The 23,635-nt window shown below is 39.9% G+C and overlaps 1 protein-coding gene across 1 annotated transcript in view; it reads right to left on the minus strand.

Annotated features, from left to right (window-relative positions):
* The window catches only part of ST8SIA1 (ST8 alpha-N-acetyl-neuraminide alpha-2,8-sialyltransferase 1), a 163,914-nt gene that overhangs the window by 43,453 nt on the left and 96,826 nt on the right, over positions 1–23,635 (minus strand). The window contains exons 3-4 of the mRNA XM_020893667.2: positions 21,900–22,009; positions 13,565–13,657 (exon numbers count right to left, since the gene is read on the minus strand). Coding sequence (XP_020749326.1) covers positions 13,565–13,657; positions 21,900–22,009 — 203 coding nt within the window. The remainder of the gene's footprint in view (positions 1–13,564; positions 13,658–21,899; positions 22,010–23,635) is intronic.

Here is a 23,635-nt window from a genome sequence, read left to right on the forward strand (position 1 = left end):
TAACTTGCAGTGGCCAGGGTCTTTTTCTTGCTGACTCTTCATGCCTCAGTAGTAATCCTGTGGTTTCTTCTGTTTTTCTTAACATTTATCAAGATTGTGTTCTTTCTTTCTTCTGTATCTAGTGCTGCTGTCAGAATCTGGCTACTATAGTATTTTTGCTGTTGTTCAGCTACTCACCCATGTCCAACTCTTTGCAACCCCTTGGACTGCAGCACGCCAGGCTTCCCTGTCCTTCGTATCTCTCAGGGTTTGCCCAAATTCATGCCCATTGAGTCGATGATGCCATCCAATCATCTCATCCTCTGTTGCTTCCTTCTCCCCCTGCCCTCAATCTTTCCCAGCATCAAGGGTCTTGTCCAATAAATCAGCTCTTTCCATCAAAGTATCATGGTCAAAGTATCGGAGCTTCAGCTTCAGCATTAGTCATTCCAATGAATATTCACAGTTGATTTCCTTTAAGATTGACTGGTTTGATATCTTTGGAGCCCAAGGGACTCTCAAGAGTCTTCTCCAACAACAATTCTTTGGCGCTCAGCTTTCTTTATGGTCCAACTCCCACATCCATACATGACCACTGGAAAAACCATAGCTTTGACTAGGTGGACCTCTGTTGGCAAAATGATGTCTCTGATTTTTAATATGCTGTCTAGGTTCAATACCTGGGTTGGGAAGATCCCCTGGAGAAGGAAATGGCAACCCACTCCAGTACCCTTGCCTGAAAAATCCCATGGACGGATGAGCCTGGTAGGCTACAGTCCACTGGGTCACAAAGAGTTGGACACAACTGAGCGACTTCACTCACTCACTCTAGGTTTGTCATAGCTTTTCTTCCAAGAAGAAAGCATCTTTTAATTTCTTGGCTGCAGTATGTAGTATTACAAATGCATAAATCACTTTTTTTAATCTCCTCAGGAGTTTCACCCAATTGTTTCCTAATCAAAAATTCTCACTTTCCCTCTAAAATGATAAACTTCTTCCTGGCCACTTGGAGTTTTCTCTTCCCTCCTCTCCTAGAGATAACAATTAAATATAAGCTGTGATAGCAACTATAAACCCCTAGGTGATAGTTCTCCAACTACTCTCAGGAAAAGAAAAGAGTCCAAAGTCCTAGGTTCAAGCCAATTCGACACAATATTTGATTGAAGCAAATCTCTTCACTTGCCTGTCGTTGAAAAATCAGGATAATGATAATACTTGTCTTACGAGCCTCTCCATGGGTCAGTCCTATATACATAATGGCTATGCAATGGTTAGTGTTTCTTTGTGGTATGGGTCACTCTTCCTCCATTTATTCTTTCCTTCTACCTAATCATTTTTATTTCTCAGTAATTAGCATGTAGTATTTATATAAAAAATAGTATTTCATCAGATCTGAGATGTTTTTATATATTATTTAACAATAATACATGAAAAAAAGAATACTGCAATGAAACTACAACTCAATGATTTTACAACAGTGCTAAAGATAGTCCTGCACTAGCCTCTTTTTTTTTTCTTTTAATCTTTTAGGCATGCAGCAGGTGGGACCTTAGTTCCCTGATCAGGGATCAAATCTGTACCCACTGCATTGGCAGCGTGGAGTCTAACCAGTGGACCACTAGAGAAGTTGCCACTAGCCTCTTCCTCACTTAGACATTTCTTTCATCCATTCTAAGAAACGGGGGAGCCCGGCGGGCTACGGTCCATAGGGTCGCAAAGAGTTGGAAATAACTGAGCACACACAGGCAACACAAAAAGGAACTAGCAATTTTTCCTACTTTCACTTTGCACTGTTTGACATTTGATAGGAGACAATCATTTTGCACCCATCTTGGTAACTATAATACAGCTTCATCTACTTGTGGGTATTTTCTTCCTTTGCTTTATTTTGCTGCCTTACAAGAAAATACAGAGTTGCTTTCGGCATTTCTCTGAAATAACTTGTTTATAAATCAAATTGGCAACTCAATTGTTGTTTCTATGTCTTCCTTTATACACAACAGACATTCCAACATTTTGGTTATACTTTAAATGTCAACCAAACTTAATATGTGCAGGACCCACAATGCACAAACCCTACTTAGGCAGCGTCAACTCTGCCTCAGCTTCTAACTGGTCACCGGAGACTGTAAAAGGCAGCTCAGTTTCACTAATGGTATAATATGAAATTGGACTCCTCTGATCAATTATTTTATCTTGTGTGCATCCCTTCTTTTTGCCCTTCCCTTCATTAGTACTTGCAGTGTGTGTGTGTGTGTGTGTGTGTGTGTGTGTGCATGGGCACACATGTACATTAGTAGCTCAGATGTATACGACTCTCTGCGACCCCATGGACTATAGCCCCACCAGGCTCCTCTGTCCATGGAATTCTTCAGGCAAGAATCCTGGAGTGGGTTGCCATTCCCTTCTTCAGAGGATCTTCAGAGGATCACACTCCAGGGACTGTGTCTCCTGCATTGCAGGCGGATTCTTTACCCTCTGAGCCACCAGGGATCATATTTATCAAATCTGTTCTCTCTCTCACCAGCGTACATTCTTCCCCTGTCAATAATTTACATCATGACTCTGATCCTTAAGATGCCTGTCTTCATGGGCTGTGGTTGTGTGTGTGGGTGTGAGTCATACAGAGATCCAGATATGAATGCATATCCAGATATCGTTTAAGTTAAAATGCATATCACAATTTATAGGTTCAATCAAAGAGTAGACCTCTTATTTTTTAAAAGTTCTACTAAACAAATTAAAGCAACTTAGTAATAAAAACTTACAGAGGCATGATCTTATAATTCAGCGTGTTGCAAGTCAATATAAACCTAGTAACCCTGCTGGGTCAACCCCTTCAGGTTTCTCACTGGAGTGTAACCTACTCTCAATGGACCTGCATGAAAGTATCATGAGAATTTAGGCTACTTCAATATTTATTTACTAACTAAGTACTAATTATTCTTTTACAGTTACATTTGATCTGACTAGCTACTTAATTCTGAGGATCAGAACTTCATAGATGGAAAGAAAATTGTAGTTCATGGAGTTACGAAAAGTTGGACACGACTTAGTGACTGAAAAATAACAAGAGGGAAAGAGCAAGGGAAGAAACAAATGGACATTGATGTGATAACTACTCCATGTCAGGAGCTGGGTTCTTATTGCCAGGCTCACTTCTACTGCTCCTGGTACAATGTTCCCCAAAAGCATAGAACGTTCTAACTTTCTGAATTCGGTATATAAATTTGGGACCGAGCCAACCCCACTTAGATCTGGAAAAGCAGGAACACAGTCAGGGCTTCATTCTGTTGTTAGCTCCTCTATTGTTGGAGGAGCTACTATATCATCAAAATGAGTTAATATTAGGAGACAATGTAGAATAACTAGGCTTGCTTTTTAATGATTTTTTCATTAAAAAATTATAAAACTTTGCAGCAAAATCAGAAAATGTTGATTTATCTCCTTAGGCATGTAATTTTATATAATTGAAGCACATGCATTTATATATTTATTTTTCACTTAAATAAGCATTTTGCCATTTGCTCAAATTATTCATGAACATTATTCCATAACATCACTGCATAATATTCCATCAACATGGACACAAGTTACAAAACCATTGCTATATTTTCAGACATCTAAAGAGTGCAACTGTTTTCAAATTACTTACAACATGATATGTGTGCTTGCACACACTAGAGATTTTTCTCTTTGTTTTTAGGATAGATTTGTAGAAAAATGATAAAATGTCTCTTTTAAGTAATTTTTGTCAACTTTTCAGAGAATCGATTTTAGCTTTTTGGATCCCCTTTGTTGTACTTTTGTTTTCAAGTTATTCTTTTTTGGGTTTCTGTTATTGCTGCTGCTCCTTCTTTCAACTCTTTGGAGATCCTGGGACTTGAAATTGACTCTGTGATGAAGTAAGTCTTGGTAGTCTTCATGGAGGAGCTAAATTTATTCTGAATGGTCGAGGGATATGAATTGTTGTGACGTAAGGCAGACAGTAGCAGATTACGTTGTCCAAAGATGACCTAGCATACACAAGGGATTCCCTTGTGGCTCAGCTGGTAAAGAATCTGCCTGCCATGCAGGATACCTGGGTTCGATCCCTGGGTTGGGAAGATCCCCAAGAGGAGGCCATGGCAACCCACTCCAGTATTCTTGCCTGGAGAATTCCCATGGACAGAGGAGCCTGGAAGGCTACAGTCCATGGGGTCACACAGAGTCGGACATGACTGAGCAACTAAGCATAGCAGCATACATATTCTTTTGGGGGGGGGAGGCTGCCCTGGGTCTTCGTTGCCACACCTGGGCTTTCTCTAGTTGCGGTGCGTGGGTTTCTCATCATAGTGGCTTCTCTTGCTGAGGAGCATGGGCTCCAGAGCACAGGCTCAGTGGTTGCAGCACCAGGCCTTAGCTGTTCCAGGCAGAACGTGGGATCCTACCAGACCTGAGCATGTCCTGCTTGGCAGACAGGAAGGAAGGAAGTCCCATACATATTCTTCTCACAATGTGACTTTGACACTTCTCCTAATATCAGGAGGATCTGTGCCAGGACTCCTCCCCCTCAACCCTGGGTGGGTCTTTGTGGTTGCCTCAACCTACATAAGCGTGATAGAACTGACCTATATGTCATTCCGATGTGAGGTTATAAAAACGCCATGACTTCTGCCATGTTCTCTATGGATACTAGCTTTGGTAGAACCCAATTACCATACAAACAGTCCAACTGTCCTGAGCTAGCATGCTGTGAGGGAGCCCAAACTAGCTCACAAGGAGAGACCACAAAGAGATGCCTGAGACTACAAGGAAAAAGAGAGATGCCCAGCCTACCCCAGTTGCTCCAATCCTTCACCATTTCAACTCCAGCCACCGGCTGAAGTTGATCTGATGCATCAGATCTCCCGAGCCTGGTCCTTCCTGAATTCCTGACCCACAGAAACTGTGAAAGACAATAAAACAACTGTTGTTTAAGCCATGGAGAATGACTTGCTATTGAGCAACAAAAACTGAAACAAGAGCTTTAAAACTTCAGTCTCTCCTTCTCAATTTAAGTGATGCTCTTTTCCAGTATAGGCATCCCTTGGCATATGCGAGGACTTGGTTCCAGGATCCAGTCCATGGATGCTCACACCCCTTAAAATAAGCTCTCCATATCTGTGGCTTCTACATATAATATGTAAAGATAACATATAATTATTACTTCATGCAGGTGAGGTTTGTTTAGATCTGTTTATATGTTTACCAACTTCTTTGCATATCAAATTTTCCTTCTGAAGTAACATGCCTTTTTCCTGAGATACAATCTTAAGAATTTCTTTCAGTGAAGGTCTGCTGATGATAAATAATTTTACTGTTTTACTAGAAAATGTTTTATATTATTTGAAAGATAACCTGTACACACTCCTTCGTTGATACCTTCCTTCTCCCAGCACTTGGAAGATCTTGTCCCACTATTTTCTGACTCCCATTGACTGTTGGAAGAAGTCTGTTTTTAGTCTAATGATCATTCTTTTGCAGATAATGTCCTTTTTCCTCTAGCTGCTTTTAAAAGCTTCTTACTATCTTTAGTTCAATTTTGTTAAATTGCATTTTTAATTTTAATTTCACTCATGTTTGATACCTTGCTTTCTGTATTTATGGAGTATATTATTCTTTAATTCTGAAGATGTCTCAGCCTTTGAAAGTGGTGAAAGTGTAAGTTGCTCAGTCATGTCCAACTCTTTGAGACCCCATGATTGTAGACAGCCAGACTCTTCTGTCCATGGAATTCTCCAGACAAGAATACTGGAATGGATAGTCATTCCCTTCTCCAGGGGATGTTCCTGACCCAGGGATTGAATTCCAGTCTCTTGCATTGCACCTCTATTTTATAATTCCACAATTCCATTTAAATAAAAGACTGGATTTTAGTCCTTCTCATTCCATCCTCCTTGGTGGTTTAGATGGTAAAAAGTCTGCCTATGATGCAGGAGACCCAGGTTCAATCCCTGGGTCAGGAAGATACCCTGGAAAAGGAAATGACAACTCACTACAGTATTCTTGCCTGGAAAATCCCAGGGATGGAGGAGCCTGGCAGGCTGGAGTCCATGGGGTCCCAAAGAGTCAGACGTGACTGAGCAACTTCTATTCCATCATCCAAGTTTCTTTGTCTTATCTTCATATTTTCTAGAAAATCTAGAATATTTTCTAGCATATCTTGTATCTAGCAAATTATCTGCTCTATCTCCCAGTTCACTGATACTCTCTTCAGGTATGTCTAATCTGATGTCTGTTCACCTCAACAATTATATTTTCATTTCTAAAATTCCTATTTGGTTTTTTTAAAGCTATCTATATAATTTTCATGTTTTACGATTGACTTTTGATTTATATTTTTTTTCATAAGAATTTCATACTTAGTAATATATGCATCTAAAAATTTCAATAAGTTCTCAGGCATGTCTATCCACAATTGTTATTTATTTTTTATCTCTGAGGACTCTCAATATTGCTAATTTCAATGTTTTCTTAAGAGCTTATATCTGAAACTCCATACAGATCTCCACCCTTTCAGAGGTATTTCTTCTCTGTCTTCTGTTTGTTCTCTCTAGTTCCAGTTTTAGCATCTGTCTTTTAAATTCCCTTACATCATGGCAGATGTTAAGACAGAATGGCTATCAGTGACTGCCAAAACTTGGTGCAAACACTGATAAGTTGCTCTAAGTTTGGAGAGAAAAGGAAAAAGAAGTCAGCTGGCAGAAGAGACGAGGACATTTTAGGAACACAGTCTGGGGCATGAGTCATATAAAATATTAAACAGAAGTTGCTATAACCTTTTTTGGACCCAAGTCATTTTCCTCAAAGCTCAAATTATTTTTTAAAAAGTACAACAATAAAACAAATAATTGTTCTCCCAAATAATATCTCCATACTCCCAACTGCTTTTAGTAAAATTAGAGGTGATAACCATTGGATCCCATGGACTGTAGCCCGCCCGGCTCCTCTGTCCATGGGATTCTCCAGGCAAGAATACTGGAGTGGGTTGCCATTCCCTTCTCCAGGGGATCTTCCTGACACAGGGATCAAACCTGCATCTCCTGCATCAGCAGGCAGATTTTTTACCATTGAGCCACCAGGGAAGCCCATATATATTTGCTGAGATCTCAAGAGCAAAGACAAACAATTATTGACCCCAAGCTGTTCACCCTGATACTACTGTCTCTAATATGCCTACACGGAAACACACACACAGAACATTGCTGCTCTTTTTTGTGGCTGCAAATAATAACTTCCCAAGTTGGAGTCTCAAAGTTCAAAAGTGAATTCTTAATATCATAATAAAGCAATCAATTAAGTTCCAGTTTTTATTTGTTTAACCATCACTGGCCCAAATATGTATTGACCTTCTGTTATGGCAAAAACGGCTGAATTTTCAATTCTATTCAGAAACTGAGAAACAAGCTTTGAGAACTATAATCTCTCCTTTTATATCATGTTAGGATAGAATGACTCAGTTTAGGCCAGTGAATTTTAAACCTATTAAGAGTAATGGAAACCTTGAAAAATATGATAAATAATATATACCTTGAAAAATATGATAAATAATATATAATACATACACATAATTTTTAAAAATAAACTTCAAAGGGGCTCAGAGATCCCCTTAAGCCCCTTCTGGACACTTGGACCACAGAATCTCTTAATTGGGAGTAACTTCAGGGTATCAGCTGTCCATCCACTTAAACTCTGTATTTTCTGTCCCAGAGTAGATTTCAAACTATATTTGTTGAATGAGCACCTCTGCAACTCGGTCCCTGTGAGGCTCCCATATTAACACTCCCCCCCCCCCCATGAATTTCCAAATCCTCAACCTCTACATACATGTTTTTCGAAAACATTTACTCAAGACTAATCTGATGGTCTAAACAACTATTTTCCAAATGCCACTTTCATAATTTTCCCCTTTCCACTTCCTATTATCCCAAATATTATAATGATGCATTGCCCCAGAGTGCAAAAACCAGCTGGTCACCCAGGAAAGAAACATTTGTAAGGTGCATAGCTTCTGAAAGAGTGTCCTCTGAGAAAAGGCAAAAATCTTTATAAGAAATAGAAAGAGGCTGTGTCTTATTTTATCTGGGGGACAATCCTTGGCAATTTCAATACTTTATTTATATGTTGACTAATTAGAATTCAGAACTGAGGTTATGTGCTAACCTTTATAACCATATAAGGTTATTTACAACCATATAAGGTTAACATATAACCATATAAGTGTTACATGTTAACACTTAACTGAATAGAAGGCAGTCAGTTTATTTTTCTGACAGACAACTCAACTTAATGAATCAATTTGACAAAGAGCTTTGGCTTTGCTCTGAAGACATGTAGCATACAAAAAGTTAAATCCGCACCTCTGAGATTTTGTGACCATATATTCAAACATGCACAATGCAGCATGCACTAAAAGTACACACTTGGCAACAATTTAACTTTATGCCAAAAATATTAGGTAACTTTTAAAAGATGAAGGAAATAATGCTGGATTTTAAAAAATCTATTTTTAAAAAATTATTTATTTTTAATTGGAGGATAATTGCTTTACGATATTAATGCTGTGTTAATGCTGTTTCTGCTATATATCAACATGAATCAACCATAGATATATGTAATGTACCCTCCCTTTTGAACCTCCCTTAGTTCTTTTAAAGAGTATTTGAACAAAAACGTTTGCAGACCAACGGGTTAGAGCTGGTATATGTTAATGAAGGTAAATTCATGAAGGGATCCTTACTGCCTCTACCTGCAAGACCCAGCAAAAGAAAGAAGACGATGACAGCAATGGGTCTGAAAATCCAACAGACTCTGCTGCCACATTAAAATAAACTCACTTCTCCTAGGTCATAAAGGTACAATCCAGAGGGTGACTGCAACCACAAAGCCCTTTCTAATCTGTGTCCCAGACACCTTAACTAATCCTTTCATTCTGGGTGCTGTCAAAAGGAGTTCACTTTCTACCCATTGAACAACAATTTGTTAAGAGAACAGATTTCACATTAAGTGTTCTTATTTTTACCACACACTAAAAAAAAAAAGGACACAAGGAAATTTTAGGAGGTGATGACTATGTTTATTACCTTAATGACGGTGACAGTATCACAGGTGTTTGCATACACGTGCAGTTTTGGGGGTGTATCAATTGTGCCTCAATAAAGCTGTTTTTTAAAAATGAGAATGTATGCTAGACAAGATATCCTGACAAAGCCTATAGCAGAGCTCCTTCTTACTGAGTAAAAATTTCTATTAAAAAATATATATGTTTATTTATTTGGCTGTGCTGGGTTTTAGCTGGGTCACGGGGGATCTTCCATCTTGGTTGTGGCATGCAGGATCTTCAGCTGCAGCATGCAAACTCTTAGTTGCGGCATATAGGATCTTAGTTCCCTGAGAAGGGACTGAACTCGGGCACCAACAGTGAAAGTGCCAACTCCCAGCCACTGGACCATCAAGGAATGTCTATTGTCTAATTGTTAAGTATATAAAGTTCTCTAATGTTATTGTAAGTGGTACGTTTTTCCTTATTTCACAAAATGGAACTGCTGTATGCATTTTGATTTTGTCTTCAAAAATCTTGCAACATTGAATACATATTGTTAAGTGAAAAAACTTTCACTCCGTTTTCCAAAATGACATCACTTATGAAAACTCAGGTGTCTCCTTGGGCGATATATGGCTCATCTCGAAAGATCAGGTGTGCAATGGTCACTGGTTAAGAGAGACTCTGGACTGAGACAAGTCTGGGTGAGGTACCAGACGGATGAGTAGCAGCTGGGAACATGAGCAGATGACAAAATTTACGTCTCGTTTTCTGTAAAAGCACGCATTTAAATCCTTCCTTATTAGGATTATTCTGAGGATTAAATGAGGCAAAGCACATAAAGAACCCAGAACCTGGCATGCCAAAACACTGACTAAATGTTGACCCTAGATTAATCATAACGACTCTTGCTTGCCTGGTAATAGTTTTTTGTATTAAATTTTTTCCTTTTAAACACTTAATTATTGTGTTTAAATGAAAGAAATACTTTGCTTTCTCCTGCTGTAGTTAAAACATTTCTCAAAATCACCATCTCAATCTCTCTTTCATCTTGCTCTAAGTCTTGTTCTAGATAAATACTGTTTTTCACATGATTTTTAAAAATCCATATTCCTCATACTCAGGTAGAAAAATAGAATCTTTTGCCCTTCAATGTAATGTACTGAATGTATCATTCCCCTTCATAGGAACATTTATTTTTTCTTAAAAGTGATTTTATTCCCTACTCAAAATGAGAGTTAAAGTATCATACTGGGGTTATGCAAGACACTACCACTGGGGTAAGCTGGTTGAAGAGTACAAAGGACTTGCCTACACATTTTTTGTTGGTTTGTTTTGCAACTTCTTGTGAATCTGAAATTATTTTTAAAAATTTAAATAAGCAAATAAAAATAATTCTGCAAGTATTCTCTTGATCTTTTGCTCATTCTCTTGTATCTGATATGAATCCTTCCCTATTTTCCCAGAACCTCAATCCACTTAATTGAATTAAGGAGACATCACCATCATCACTGGTGATTTTCTAATATTTTCCTGATCAGACCTCCCATTCCCCTCAAAATAACCACAAAAAACCCAAGACTGAGTGAGGGTCAGTAACTAAACTATAAAAGAGAAATGTTTCATTTTCTTCTTATTCTTACTAATTCCTTGCTATGCAACATTAGCTATGTCAACAAACAAATGACACTAAAAATAGTACAGAGCACTAATTTTGGGTCATTAAGTTACTAACTCAAAAATTTGACTGGCATTTTTGGTTTTCAGTGACATTTTTAAAACCAACTATTTATTATGAAAAGAATACATCCATATACACCAACAGCAAAAAGGCTTAGCATATAAAAATGAACAGAAAACTGAAGTACAAATTTTAGAAAATGTCAAATTACCTATGTAGCATTAAGTCCAAAAAAATAGGAGGAATAATCTGCATATAGAAAGAATAGAAACACAAAACTCATCTTCATGATACCTAAGAGGACATTATAGCCATGAAAAATGCTATGGAAAAATAATTTGGCTCTTGGAAAACAAAAATACAATTAAAACAAGGGAGTAGTAGAGTACATAGCACAATGAACACAACTAAAATACTTGGGACATAACACACACACATATACACACATGTCTATACACACGTGTACACACATGTATACACATGTATACACACGTGTACACACACACACAAAGCTACATGGCACAAGGAAAGAGTTACACATCATGGTAATATGCCTAGAAGTTCTAATATCCACCTAATAGGAGGACTAGAAAGAGAGAGCAAACATAATGGAGAAGAAGAAATAATCAGGCATCTGAGAGAATGCTGACAAGCATGAAAAACAATACTAATGATAACTAACATTTATATATTGCTTACATATAGCAGGTATAAATAAGCATAGATATAATATTTTAATCCAGATATGCCCACATATTTACCACACACATATATGCATAGTTTAATTCATTACATCTATTATGTAAGAATTATTATCCTTGCTTTATAGATGAGAAAACTGAAGGAGAAAGTGTTAAGTAACTCAGTCAGGCTCACACAGCTGTGAGTGGGTGAGAGGGAAGTGCAACCTGAGTCATCATGCTTTAGTGGACAGGCTCCTAACCACGACATCCCAACCACTACATCCCACGTCTTCCAGCTCAAAGGGCCTCCATTAGTGTATCAAGCAACATTAATGAAAAAAGACCCACTCTAAGATAAAATATGTCTTGGTAAACTTTCTGAATTTCAATGATAAAAAGAAATGTATTAAAACTTTAGTGGAGGAGGTAAAGAAAGATTTCCCTCAAACAAAAAATAAATTTCTACTAGGTTTCTGACTGGCAACTTTGAGTGCCAGAAGATAATGAAACAGTACACTCAAAGTTCTGAAGAATATAAGAAATATCTGAAAAAAATTCATGTTAATTATAGTCATCTACAAATGGTGAGGTTTGGGGTGAATTTTCTGTTACCAGCTTTTTCGTATTTTTCTCTTTTAATTTCTTATAATGATCATGTATTTTTGTGGAGAAAATTAAGATCATTGTTATAAAAATAAAGATATTCAAATGGATTAAATTTCTTAATAAAAAATAAAACTATAAATGCACTAAAATATTAGCAATAATTAATAAATTTAAAATATTAGGATAATATTTTCTCATCGAAGGGGATGTGGTAAGGAAGACTGTCTACAGAAAAAAATTTTTAAAGGAAAAGACTAACAAATTTCACCGTATAGAAATGTTGAATTCTGACAGAACATAAGTTAAACAATATGTGTCAGGTGAGAAGAAAACATTAATATTTGCTACATACATAATATAAACCGTCCCTATAAGTCAACAGGAAAATAGTTTGTAAAAAAAAAAAAAGCACAAAATTAGTAAAAAATACAGGCAATTTACAGAATAAAAAAATACGGAGTCAACACCCACTCAGCTTTCTTGTATTCAGAAAACAACGCATTTTAAGTAAAAAATAACGTATCATTTTTAACTCAACAAAATGACAAAAACTTAAAAGATGAATAGCACATAATGTTTTCAATACTGGAAAACAGGCAGTCTGATGCATTATCGAAGAGGAAGTAAATGGTACGTTTTGGAAGTGTAATTTCATGGTACCTGTCAAATTAAAAATTGTTTGGTGTGTTTCTGAACATTTATTTTATGGGAATACTTACTTCAGAACAGAAGCAGGGAGTGCAGCATTGTTTATCGAGTGACACACAAGTGCTATTCACTCGGATAAGACTTCCTTAGGTGACAAGTGCCTTCGCCCAGACTGTCTGGATATTTCACCCTTAATTGCTGGTGTACATGGCACAGCGTAAAGGTGATGGTCAAGTCTTCTTTTCACAGAGATCAAGTTTCTCCACATGAGCAGTCCTTGGAAAAACAGCTCACAGCTCACCGCTGGGCTTCATCAGCTAGAGACTGACCCCCAGAAGCTCCCACAGCAGCTGCCAAGATTTCTAGAATCGATACTAGAGCAGGAATTTCCCATCTCCTCCCCCAAATCTGACGGGATATCATGCGATGTACTATATTGTAATATATAATCACACATTCCTGTACACTCCCACAATATTGCTATTTTCATGCATGCAGATGCAGCAAAGTGGTCATTTCTTTGTTTGTAATAAAACCCATCTGATTTCAGTTCACCAATCAATGCCAATCGATGAGTTGGGACTGAAGCGAACAAGTTGGAAAGTAGTAGTAATGAGTAAACATGATATACTATTACTTTTTTGAGCAAAACAGTGGATCCACTGTTCGGATTTTACCGTCTCTGAAGGCAAAAAACAGAAACCCAGAGGAAGCGTGAAACAGTGTTTGGATTCCCTTGATCCTGCCGAGTTTATTTACAATTCCCTCCTTCATCCTTCCTGCCTGTCCAGATGGTTTTTGTCTTTGTTTCCCAAACTGATTTATGTTCACTGTCTTTAAGATGTTAAATACCCTGAAAGCCTTCTTTCTAATTCCTCACAAGCAGAAGTCATAAATTCTTACCTTTGTCGAATTATGCTGGGGTTAGCTGTCACTAAATGACTTTTGGATCCAACATCCTTAGTGTATTCACTTGACAAAGGAGGAAGATTGCATCTAGAGAAACAAGAACAAGCTCTTCAGAATGATTTACATACTTTTAAAACAAGTCAAGTATCATGCAAATAGGAACTTACTAAATCTAGCTCAATTCACAAATAAATGATTTTTGTCACCTCTTCCCTTTAATAGAAGTTAGATGACTATTATAGCATCTTCAGAATGTTGTCATAAAAACTATTTCTGTGTTAGAAGAAAGAAAATGTCAGCAAGAGAGGTAAGGGATCTACTAAAGGAAAGAGATAGAACTACAGTGAATTTATTTCATTCAAAATATCTTTGAGGTGGTAAGTCAGGGTGCATTAGACTTGAAATGAGCATCTGGGGGTGTGGCCCCTGGGCAGTGGCCCCCAACCTTTTTAGGCTCCAGGGACTGATTTTCTTGGAAGACAACTTTCTCACAAACTGGGTGGGAGGGATGGTCTCCAGATGATTCAAGCACACTACATTTTGTGCACTTTATTTCTATTATTATTACACCAGCTTTACCTTAGATCATCAGGCATTAGATCCCAGAGGTTGGGGGCCCCTGTCCTAGAAGATACAGGACCTATAGTCCTCTCTGTGCATACAAACAAGCCTCAAGAGAAAAGGAAGAATTGCTTGTGTTTTTCATTCTTTTCCCAAATTCTAAATTATGAGTACATTCGAGGCAAACTCTGCCACCTAAATCAGTGCATGCATGCCCAGTGTATGGTTGACTTTCAGTGAAAATGCTTTGTCATCCAACAAAATGCAGTGATTCTCCACCATCCCAGTCTAGACAAGGGAAAGAGTACCAGGAAAAGAGATAGCCCCTCCTCCCTCCCACATACACCAGCCTGCCCTGGGTGCTCTCCTTGACTGCAGTGTCTTATGAATGCTTACAATGGAAAATGCTGCAACTGCAAATTCAATCTCATGGCTTTCTACTAGTGGGCTGTTATCTAAGTTATGACATCTGCCTCAGTTTCCCCATTACAAAATGAGGATAATGACTTTTCCTCTCCAATAAGCTGGTTTTAAGGATTAAAGTAAGAAATGTATTAAAAAGTCCCTACCTTGATGCCTCACACATAGTAAATGCTCAAAAATATCCCATATCAGACATATCATATCTTGGTAACTCAGTTAATCACTCAGTCACGTCTGACTCTGGGACCCCATGGGCTATAGCCTGCCAGGCTCCTCCATCCATGAAATTCTCTAGTCAACAATCCATTCCCTCCTCCAGGGTATCTTCCCAACGCAAGGATGGAACTCGAGTCTCCTGCACTATAGGCAGATTCTTTATCACTGAGCCACCAGAGAAGCCCCAAGAATACTGGAGTGGGTTGCCATGATCGAATAAATATAACTAAATACATCTTTATTACTTATGACCACCCCAAATGAGTCTATAGCTTCCACTGGATTTTTCTTTTATTACTGAGTCCTGATTTCTCCTCTCCAGCCATATCTCTAAGTTGACTCCAACCATCAGAGCACCTCTAACTTTGTATTATTTCAGCAAAGTAAAGCATCATTTATTTGTTGTTAGAGATCTTACAAATATCAAGGCCTCAGCCATTTCCCAACTATTAAAATTTCCCAGGCAAATTTCCCCCAGGACATGGGGTTGTCTGAAAATCGACTCAGCTGATCAGCACAAGTTCCTTGATGTTGTCTTGTATTTACCCCTGTGATGCCCACCACATCAGGGCATCTGAGGTAGAAATTTGTCTCACTTGATTTGGGATCTTCCTTTCATCTGTTCTTTGGTAATAAGATCCTGATTCTTCTGACAGCTCCCCGCAGAGTAATGAGTCAGCCAGTTGCTGACTTTCGCTGAGTGCCCATTGAAAACAAACACAATGAGCATTGTGAGAAGCCTGGGGGAAGCCGAGTCTCAGAGCCTACTTGAGGCGTCCACATCACATCCATGTGGTTTCTGAGGACTGTGCTGGGGAATGAGTTTACTCATAATGGCCAGGCTCATCTGACCATGGTGCTGACCTTGGGATTCAACTGATCTCTGCCAAGATGAACAGGACTCCCAGGATAAAACAGAGGGTAGAATTCGAGCATCTTTTTCTCTCTTTTCTTGGATGAATATAATTATTTACTTAGCTCTTTTAGTTTTTATTGGAATATAGTTGATTTACAATGCTATGTTAATTTCAAGTGTTTACAGCAAAGGGAATCAGTTATACATATATATTGACATATTCCCATTCTTTTTCAAATTCCTAGGTTATGACAGAATACGGAGTAGAATTCCCTGTTCTATATAGTAGGTCCTTCTTAGTTAACTATTTTATATATAGCAGTGTGTGTATGTTAATTCCAAACTCCTAATAAATCACTTCCTCTTCAATATTGATGGCCTTTCATAACATTTGAGAATCAATCTCACTATATTAAAACTGTAAACTCTATTGCTAGGAAGTGCAGTCGACCTATTCTATCATCAGTAAATGAAAGGAGTTGGTGCTCATGAATAACAGCTTTGTTTTTCTGTGTGTTCCTTGTAGGTTGATCTACGGCTCATATGTCTGGATCCCTTCATGCCTTCTTTGTTGTCCATTCGCTCGGTCATGTCAGACTCTTTGTGACCCCATGGACTACAGCACACCAGGCTTCCCTGTCTTTGACCATCTCCCAGAGTTTGTTCAAACGCATGTCCGTTGAGTCGGTGATGCCATCCAGCCATCTCATCCTCTGTCATCCCCTTCTCCTGCCTTCAATCTTGTCCAGCATCAGGGTCTTTTCCAATCAGTCAGCTCTCTGCATCAGGTGGCCAAACTATTGGAGCTTCAGCATCCATCCTTCCAACAAATATTCAGGGTTGATTTTCTTTAGGATTGACTGGTTTGATCTTTCTGAAGTCCAAGGGACTCTCAAGAGTCTTCTCCAACACCATAGTTTGAAAGCATCAACTCTTCAGCACTCAACCTTCTTTATGGTCCAACTTTCACATTCGTACATGACTGCTGGAAAAATCACACCTTTGACTATACAGACACCTCCTATCACAAAGCAAAACCTCAGAAATACACTTCCAGAGACTAAATGCCAAATTCTACAACATAGTGAAATGTTTAAAACAATAAGGATAATATTTTATACATCCATTTCTGGAAAACAATGCCATTGTACTCTGGTATAAATAATTGTTCTTCTGGGTAAACTTTCTCTTCAAGTACGAATGCCTGTGATGCCTCCCTGCAGCTCTCAGGGAAAAAAAAGCACACTGTAATTTTAGCTCAACTCCTAAATTGATAATTACATAGATTTACATAAAAGGCACATTTAATACAGTCAAATTGTTTCTTATAAGGCATAATTGTGTAAACGTGTTCCAAACGTTGCTTTATTGCTTATTGGCACAATGAATGGATATTACTGGCTGAAGTGTCTTAGTAACTGTGCGCGGGATCATAGAGGATGTGGCCACAGAATTGCTGAGAAACGAAAATTCTTTGAAGTGGGAAGTGGAGATGAGTGGGGAATGGGTAGAAAGGAATAGAATACATTTAAAATTTCCTTTTTAAATTATATGTATACTTCAATACATAAAACACATATAATTGAGTATAATTCACAGGCACCAAAATTATATTGTCTTCACTCGTATTCCTGAGCCACCCAATTTCTCACCAGGATATAATCACTGTTACCTCTGTCTTTCAGAACTTCAAGATAAATGATATTTAACGATATTACTTTTTTAAAGTTTCACTTTTGGTTACAGAGCAAATGTTTACTTTGAAATATGAGAAGGTACATTTTAGCATTAGAAGACATGTCTGAAAATGTCCAAGCAAAGGAAATTATGGCATTGTTACAATTCTGGAAAACATCTTGAACTGTAATAGGGTACACCATTGTGTATAGGTAAGGCTATTTTGAGATCTCGTCTTTCACTGTAACGGTCCATGTACCCTCTAATCTAGGATCAGACATACATGTTTCTAATCATAGTCACTAACCAAGTGTTCCATTTTGACTATATGTTATTACCTCAATTTTCTCAAGGAGTCCCCAAAATATGTATTAATCAACCATGTATAAATAGATCCATAAGTGGTCAAATAAGCATAATTTACAATTAATCAACATTTAATTATTCCCATATTATAAATTCTTTGTGTGTGTGTGTACTCAGTCGTGTTGGACTCTTTGCAACCACAAGGACTGTAGCCTGCCAGGCTCCTCTGTCCTTGGGACTTTCCAGGCAACAATACTGGAGGGGATTGCCATTTCCGTCTCCAGAGGATCTTCCTGACCCAGGGATCAAACCTGTGTCTCCCATGTCTCCTGCATTGCAAGCGGATTCTTTCCTGCTGAGCCACTGGGGAAGGCCCACAAACTATCAATTCAATTCAGTCACTCAGTCATGTCCAACTCTTTGTGACCCCATGGACTGCGGCACACCAGGCTTCCCTGTCCATCACCAAAGAGCTTGCTCAAACTCATGTCCATCGAGTCGGTGATGTCATCCAACCATCTCATCTTCTGTTGTCCCCTTCTCCTCCTGCCTTCAGTCTTTCCCAGCATCAGGGTCTTTCCAATAAGTCAGTTCTTCCTATCAGGTGGCCAAAGTAGTGGAGCTTCAGTTTCAGCATCGGTCCTTCTAATGAGTATTCAGGACTGATTTCCTTTAGGATGGACTGGTTGGATCTCCTTGCTGTCCAAGGGACTCTCAAGAGTCTTCTCCAACACCACAGTTCAAAAGCATCAATTCTTCAGTGCTCAGCCCTCTTTATAGTCCAACTCTCACATCCATACATGACTACTGGAAAAATCATAGCTTTGTCAGCAAAGTGATGTCTCTTCTTTTTAATATGCTGTCTAGGTTGGTCATAGCTTTTCTTCCAAGGAGCAAGAATCTTTTAATTTCACAGCTACAGTCACCATCTGCAGTGATTTTGGAGCCCAAAATAATAAAGGCTGTCACTGTTTCCATTGTTTCCCCATCTATTTGCCATGAACTATAAATAAAACTTTTTAAAGATTCAAATGTATTATGACAACAGCACCATTCTTGAAATTGAATCAAAGGTACATGCACACATACCTTTAGTTTTGAAGCTGCCTTCTTTGAATTCTTTTCAATCCTCACCTCCCTCATCATCCCATGAACATCCTATGAACATTGTTTAATCCTGTGCTGTGCACCCTAATCACAGGCACTTATTAATTTTGAATGTGAATATATCAACATTGATTGTATACAATACAAATGTAGTCTTGTGTATTTGTAATAAATAAATATGGATAACCCCATAAGATGCTTAAGTCTGATCTTCTGCACATTAAGTTTAAAAAATATCCATCTTCCTAAATGTGGTGACACACACGTGTGCTCAGGAATAATTTAAGAAAACACCTTTATTGTACTGCCTCCCTCTACACTGTAGATGTCTTAAAATCACTTAACTTTCCTGAATCTGTGAATATAATATTTCCACTTCTTTTTCCTTACATAGTTTCTGGAAAAAGCAAGTCAACTTATACTCGAGAGCAATATGAAAAATCAAACTAGACTACGTGAATGTGTTACAGTTGTGTGATAGTCACATTATCACGGAATCAGAGTTTCCACAATGGAAAAGGCTTAGGGAACTGTCTGCAGGCACCTCTGCACAGAGATTATCAGAAAGCTGAGCTGCAGCAAAGGTACCACGGTGCGCTGTGGGTCACAGAGCAAATCTGTGGCAAGGGCTGGTCCTTCCTCTGAGTTTTCTTTGCCCTCAGAGCCCCCCTAATGCCAGCGTCATGGAGGGGTGCCTCTGCACTCCTCCTACACTCCACTCTCCAGGTGATCGTCTCCGCTTCTATAGCTACCAGCTCACCATGCTCACCCACGGCTCACAGCCCTGAAGAGCCTTGGTGTCCTTCCCACATTAGAGCTTGGAAAGGCTGGCCTGTGCCCACAGTGGAATGGACAGAGGGCTCCGTCCAGACACCCCTTCCCCACAGAAGGACCCCACTCACTCATCGTTTACCTCTGAGCCACCCTGACCTCGGCAATGACACAGCTCCAGATTCTAAGTCCGTGATGGAACTGTCCAACATACCATTTCCAACCCCAGTGAAGACCCAATACAGATCAGGTACTGACTAAGCAGATGCTGACCTGAATTAAGAGAAGTACACTTTCCTCTTCTCCTCTCTTCTATTTTCATTATCTTTCCTGTCTTCTATTTTTATTGCAAAAATTAATCATTACAGTGGAGAGAAAAACACAGTCGCACACTGGAAAAACTAGGGCAGGGCACCTCCATAAAGGAAAGAAAGAAAAGGATTCTCCCTCCGCCACAGGCTTCACCAGTAAGATGAAGTCTTCTGAGGAGCCCAATCCTTGCTCTCTCAGAAGGAACCTGACCCTCCCCCTTGAAATGGCTTCCTTGAAACGCTCTCAGACAAGCTTTACTCTCCCCTACTCCACTTAGCTAAGAGCCCAGAGGTGTCTAAGCGTCTCCTCAGCTACCTTTTTTTTTTTTGCTCACTTTAGACCATTATTTATTTATCCTTATTATCCTCAAAAGTGAACACAAAACCCCAACCTCCACCACCCTTCAGCTTTCCTCCCTCTGTGTTGCTTGAGGCATCAGTCATCCTGGCCCCAGAGCCTTCTCGGAAGGAAAAGAATCTGCCTGCAATGCAGGAGACACCAGGTTCGATCCCTGAGTTGAGAGAATCCCCTGGAGAAGGAAATGGCAACCCACTCCAGTATTCTTGCCTGAAGAATTCCATGGGCAGAGGAGTCTGGCGGGCTACAGTTAGACATAACTCAGCGACCAACACAAAGCCTCAATGCCTCACTTATTCCCACTTCAAGGAGACTTTGGGCCATCGTGTAAGACCCTCCCCAGAGTAGCCTCCAAGCTGCTACATTTCTTCAGTAACAAGTGTCCTCTTTGTCTACAGCATGTCTGCTCATCCCAGAGAAGCTGATGTCAGAGTCTCAAGAAGTCACATGTTACAGTGGGCCATTCTTTGACACTAACTCTCATTTTTCCATCTTCTTTTATCTTTCCCATTTCCAGTCCCTCAGCTCTGAAAGGCCCCATCATATGGCCCCGTTGCGCCCCTTCCTTTCTCCAGGCCTCTCAGGACCAACTTCCTTCCAGCTCAGATTCCAAAGTGTGTCCTTCACACTCTCTCCAGCCATGCAGTCCCTCCTCACCCTTGTCCCCTCTCCCTGAGACAATCCCAAGCCTGTGTCCACTTGAGCACTCACTGTCTTTCCTTCTGATCAAAATCACCCAAGGTGCAGGCTGGCACCATTTCAGTGTCACGGTCTCTATCCTCGGCTGGGTGTGTCCTAGCAGTTCCTTTCCACATCCCTGCAGGAACCTCCTGTTTTCCAGTACAAGCGACATCCCGTCACCACTCCACTCAGTCCCCTTACTAAGCTGCCACTTTGCTCAACGTGTATTCCCCCTCCTTCCTTCCAGTTCTCCTAGTCCTGCACAGATCCACTGCCTCTCCAAATTCCATCACTACTTCCAAACGGTTTTGTGAAAAACAAAGCAGCAAAGTGTGCAGAATGAAATGAACTAATGAAATCGTTTATTCATTGAGAATTCGTCTTAAGGACGTTTCAAAGTTGGAGTCACCCAACTGTATCATCTAAAATAAGATGAGTGTTTCCACTTTGGGTATCTCCTCTTGACCTCTGAGTTTTTCTTTTTTTCCCATTTATTTTTATTGGTTGGAGGTTAATTACTTACTTTACAATATTGTAGTGGTTTTTGCCATACAGTGACATGAATCAGCCATGGATTTACATGTGTTCCCCATCCCGATCCCCCCTCCCACCTCCCTCTCCACCCGATCCCTCTGGGTCTTCCCAGTGCACCAGCCCCGAGCACTTGTCTCATGCAGCCAACCTGGGCTGGTGATCTGTTTCACCCTAGATAATGTACATGTTTCGATGCTGTTCTCTCGAAACATCCCACCCTCGCCTTCTCCCACAGAGTCCAAAAGTCTGTTCTGTACATCTATATCTCTTTTTCTGTTTTGCATATAGGGTTATCGTTACCATCTTTCTAAATTCCATATATATGCGTTAGTATACTGTATGAGTGTTTCTTTTCTTGTGCTTTCTTGGGGCCCGTTCCTCAACTCACTTGTATGTGAACTTGGAGGGAGGTTGAAGAGACGCTACAGCTGATTAATCACCAGTGACTGGTCTCCAAAGGCCCCCGGGGCTGGCGGGAGGGGAGGGACAGGAGAGAAGGCGGAGGCCGCACTGTGGGAGCTCTCTTACCGCATGACAAAATCTGCTTCATCTATTTGACGGCCACAGCCGCTCTTCTTCAGAATCCCACCATTTCCCACCACCGCGCATTTCTTCAAGGGCAGCTGGAATGGGGTTGCCTAGCAACAGAAAACAAGGCGGGTTTTCACTACAGAGAACACACAACAGCTCACCAAATCATTGTTTACAGCAGACCTGACTGAGAATTTGACTGAAGACTGGGCAGAGTGAAAAGAGTGCATAGAAAGATGCCAGGCAGCCTGCGAGGAGCCAACTAGCCCGTTCCTTTGAAATAAAAGCATTTCTTTTTTAATTCCCTGAAGTGGATTTCAATACAACCATATTTGGGGTATCAAACTGGCCATGTAGGGAGCGACTGCTAAGGAAAATGGAAAAATTCCCACTAGGCACTGGATTCTTTTCAAAGGCATTAAGCTGGGGACAAACGCAAATGAATTCTACTCCCCTATTTGGACGCACTTTCATTCGTTCATACAATCAGTCATTCACTCAACAAATGTTGCTGAGCGTTTCCTATGCTAACTGTTGGGGATAAACCCAAAGACAGTGAATCACAGGTCTCAGGATTCACAGTCTGGGATGTGAGCAGAGTGTGAATATATAAGCTTATGTAACAGACTGTATTGTGAGGGTGACCTCACTGTACAACAGGCATGTTTCACATGTTGTGGGGAAGCCAGAGAGGGACGAGAAGGCACATCTGTAAAGCCGGCTCAGGGAGAACTTTCTTACTTGAGATGAATCTTTAAGGATGAGTAGGATTTTGTAGGCAGGGAGAGCAGCATCAACAGAAGTGCAGAAGCATGCTGAGAGCGACTGCAGGGTTTATGAGCAGACGCACACTCTGAGTAGGGTCTGTCTAGAACTTAGGAGTGACTCAGGGGCAAGTGACTTGTGTCCAACCATGCAGCATGTGACTTTCTGCAGACACTGACCTGGACTACAAAGAAAATGCCCCATGTACCTGAATGTTCCCTGGAGTGCTATTTATAGTACCAGGGACTATCAAAACCCAGCAACATCCCCTGGAAGTGAAATGTGACATTCAGTCTCTTTTAGCTGGGTCAGCAAGAACCACAGCACAGCATTTCCTGCTTGCTAAAACCAGGCACAGTGGTTGGCAGTCTCTGCGGGAAGACCTAACATCCGTATAAAATAACCAGGTCCATATTAAGTCACCATTGTTGATGAATCTGAGGGCATCATATGGATTACACCAAAAGAATACATGATTATATGACCATATGCACATAGGAATAAATAATTAAAGCAGAAGAATGAAATTCCAGGAGTATACAGTCACTGGAAGCTGAGGGGCACTCAGCAAAGCCCGAGAAGGAAATTTAACTTCCTTGATTTCTAGTTTGTAAAAGGAACAGCCAGCACTCTGACAATAAAGGTGATGAAGATACAGCACTGAAACTGCAGTGTCCAAGCATATGGCTGCAGATGGAAAAGACTTCCCGGAGTCTGTCCAGTGACCTCCAGAGCAGGGTACAGAGAAGGAGGGTCAGGCAAAGGGCTGTAGTCCAAGTCTCCCGGATAAGCCAGGATGATACGTGGCATTTTTCTCAGTCACTCCGGGGAGGAAGATTTGAATCAATACTAGAAATACACGAGTAAGATCTGTAATATGTTAGATGTAGATTTAGGTATTTATGCTCAAGTTAGCTGCTGTCTTATTCCACAAATATTTACTAGGTGCCTACTATGTTCCAAGTACT

The sequence above is a fragment of the Odocoileus virginianus genome, chromosome 23 (assembly GCF_023699985.2).
Source record: "Odocoileus virginianus isolate 20LAN1187 ecotype Illinois chromosome 23, Ovbor_1.2, whole genome shotgun sequence".
NCBI classification, from domain to species: Eukaryota; Metazoa; Chordata; class Mammalia; order Artiodactyla; family Cervidae; genus Odocoileus; species Odocoileus virginianus.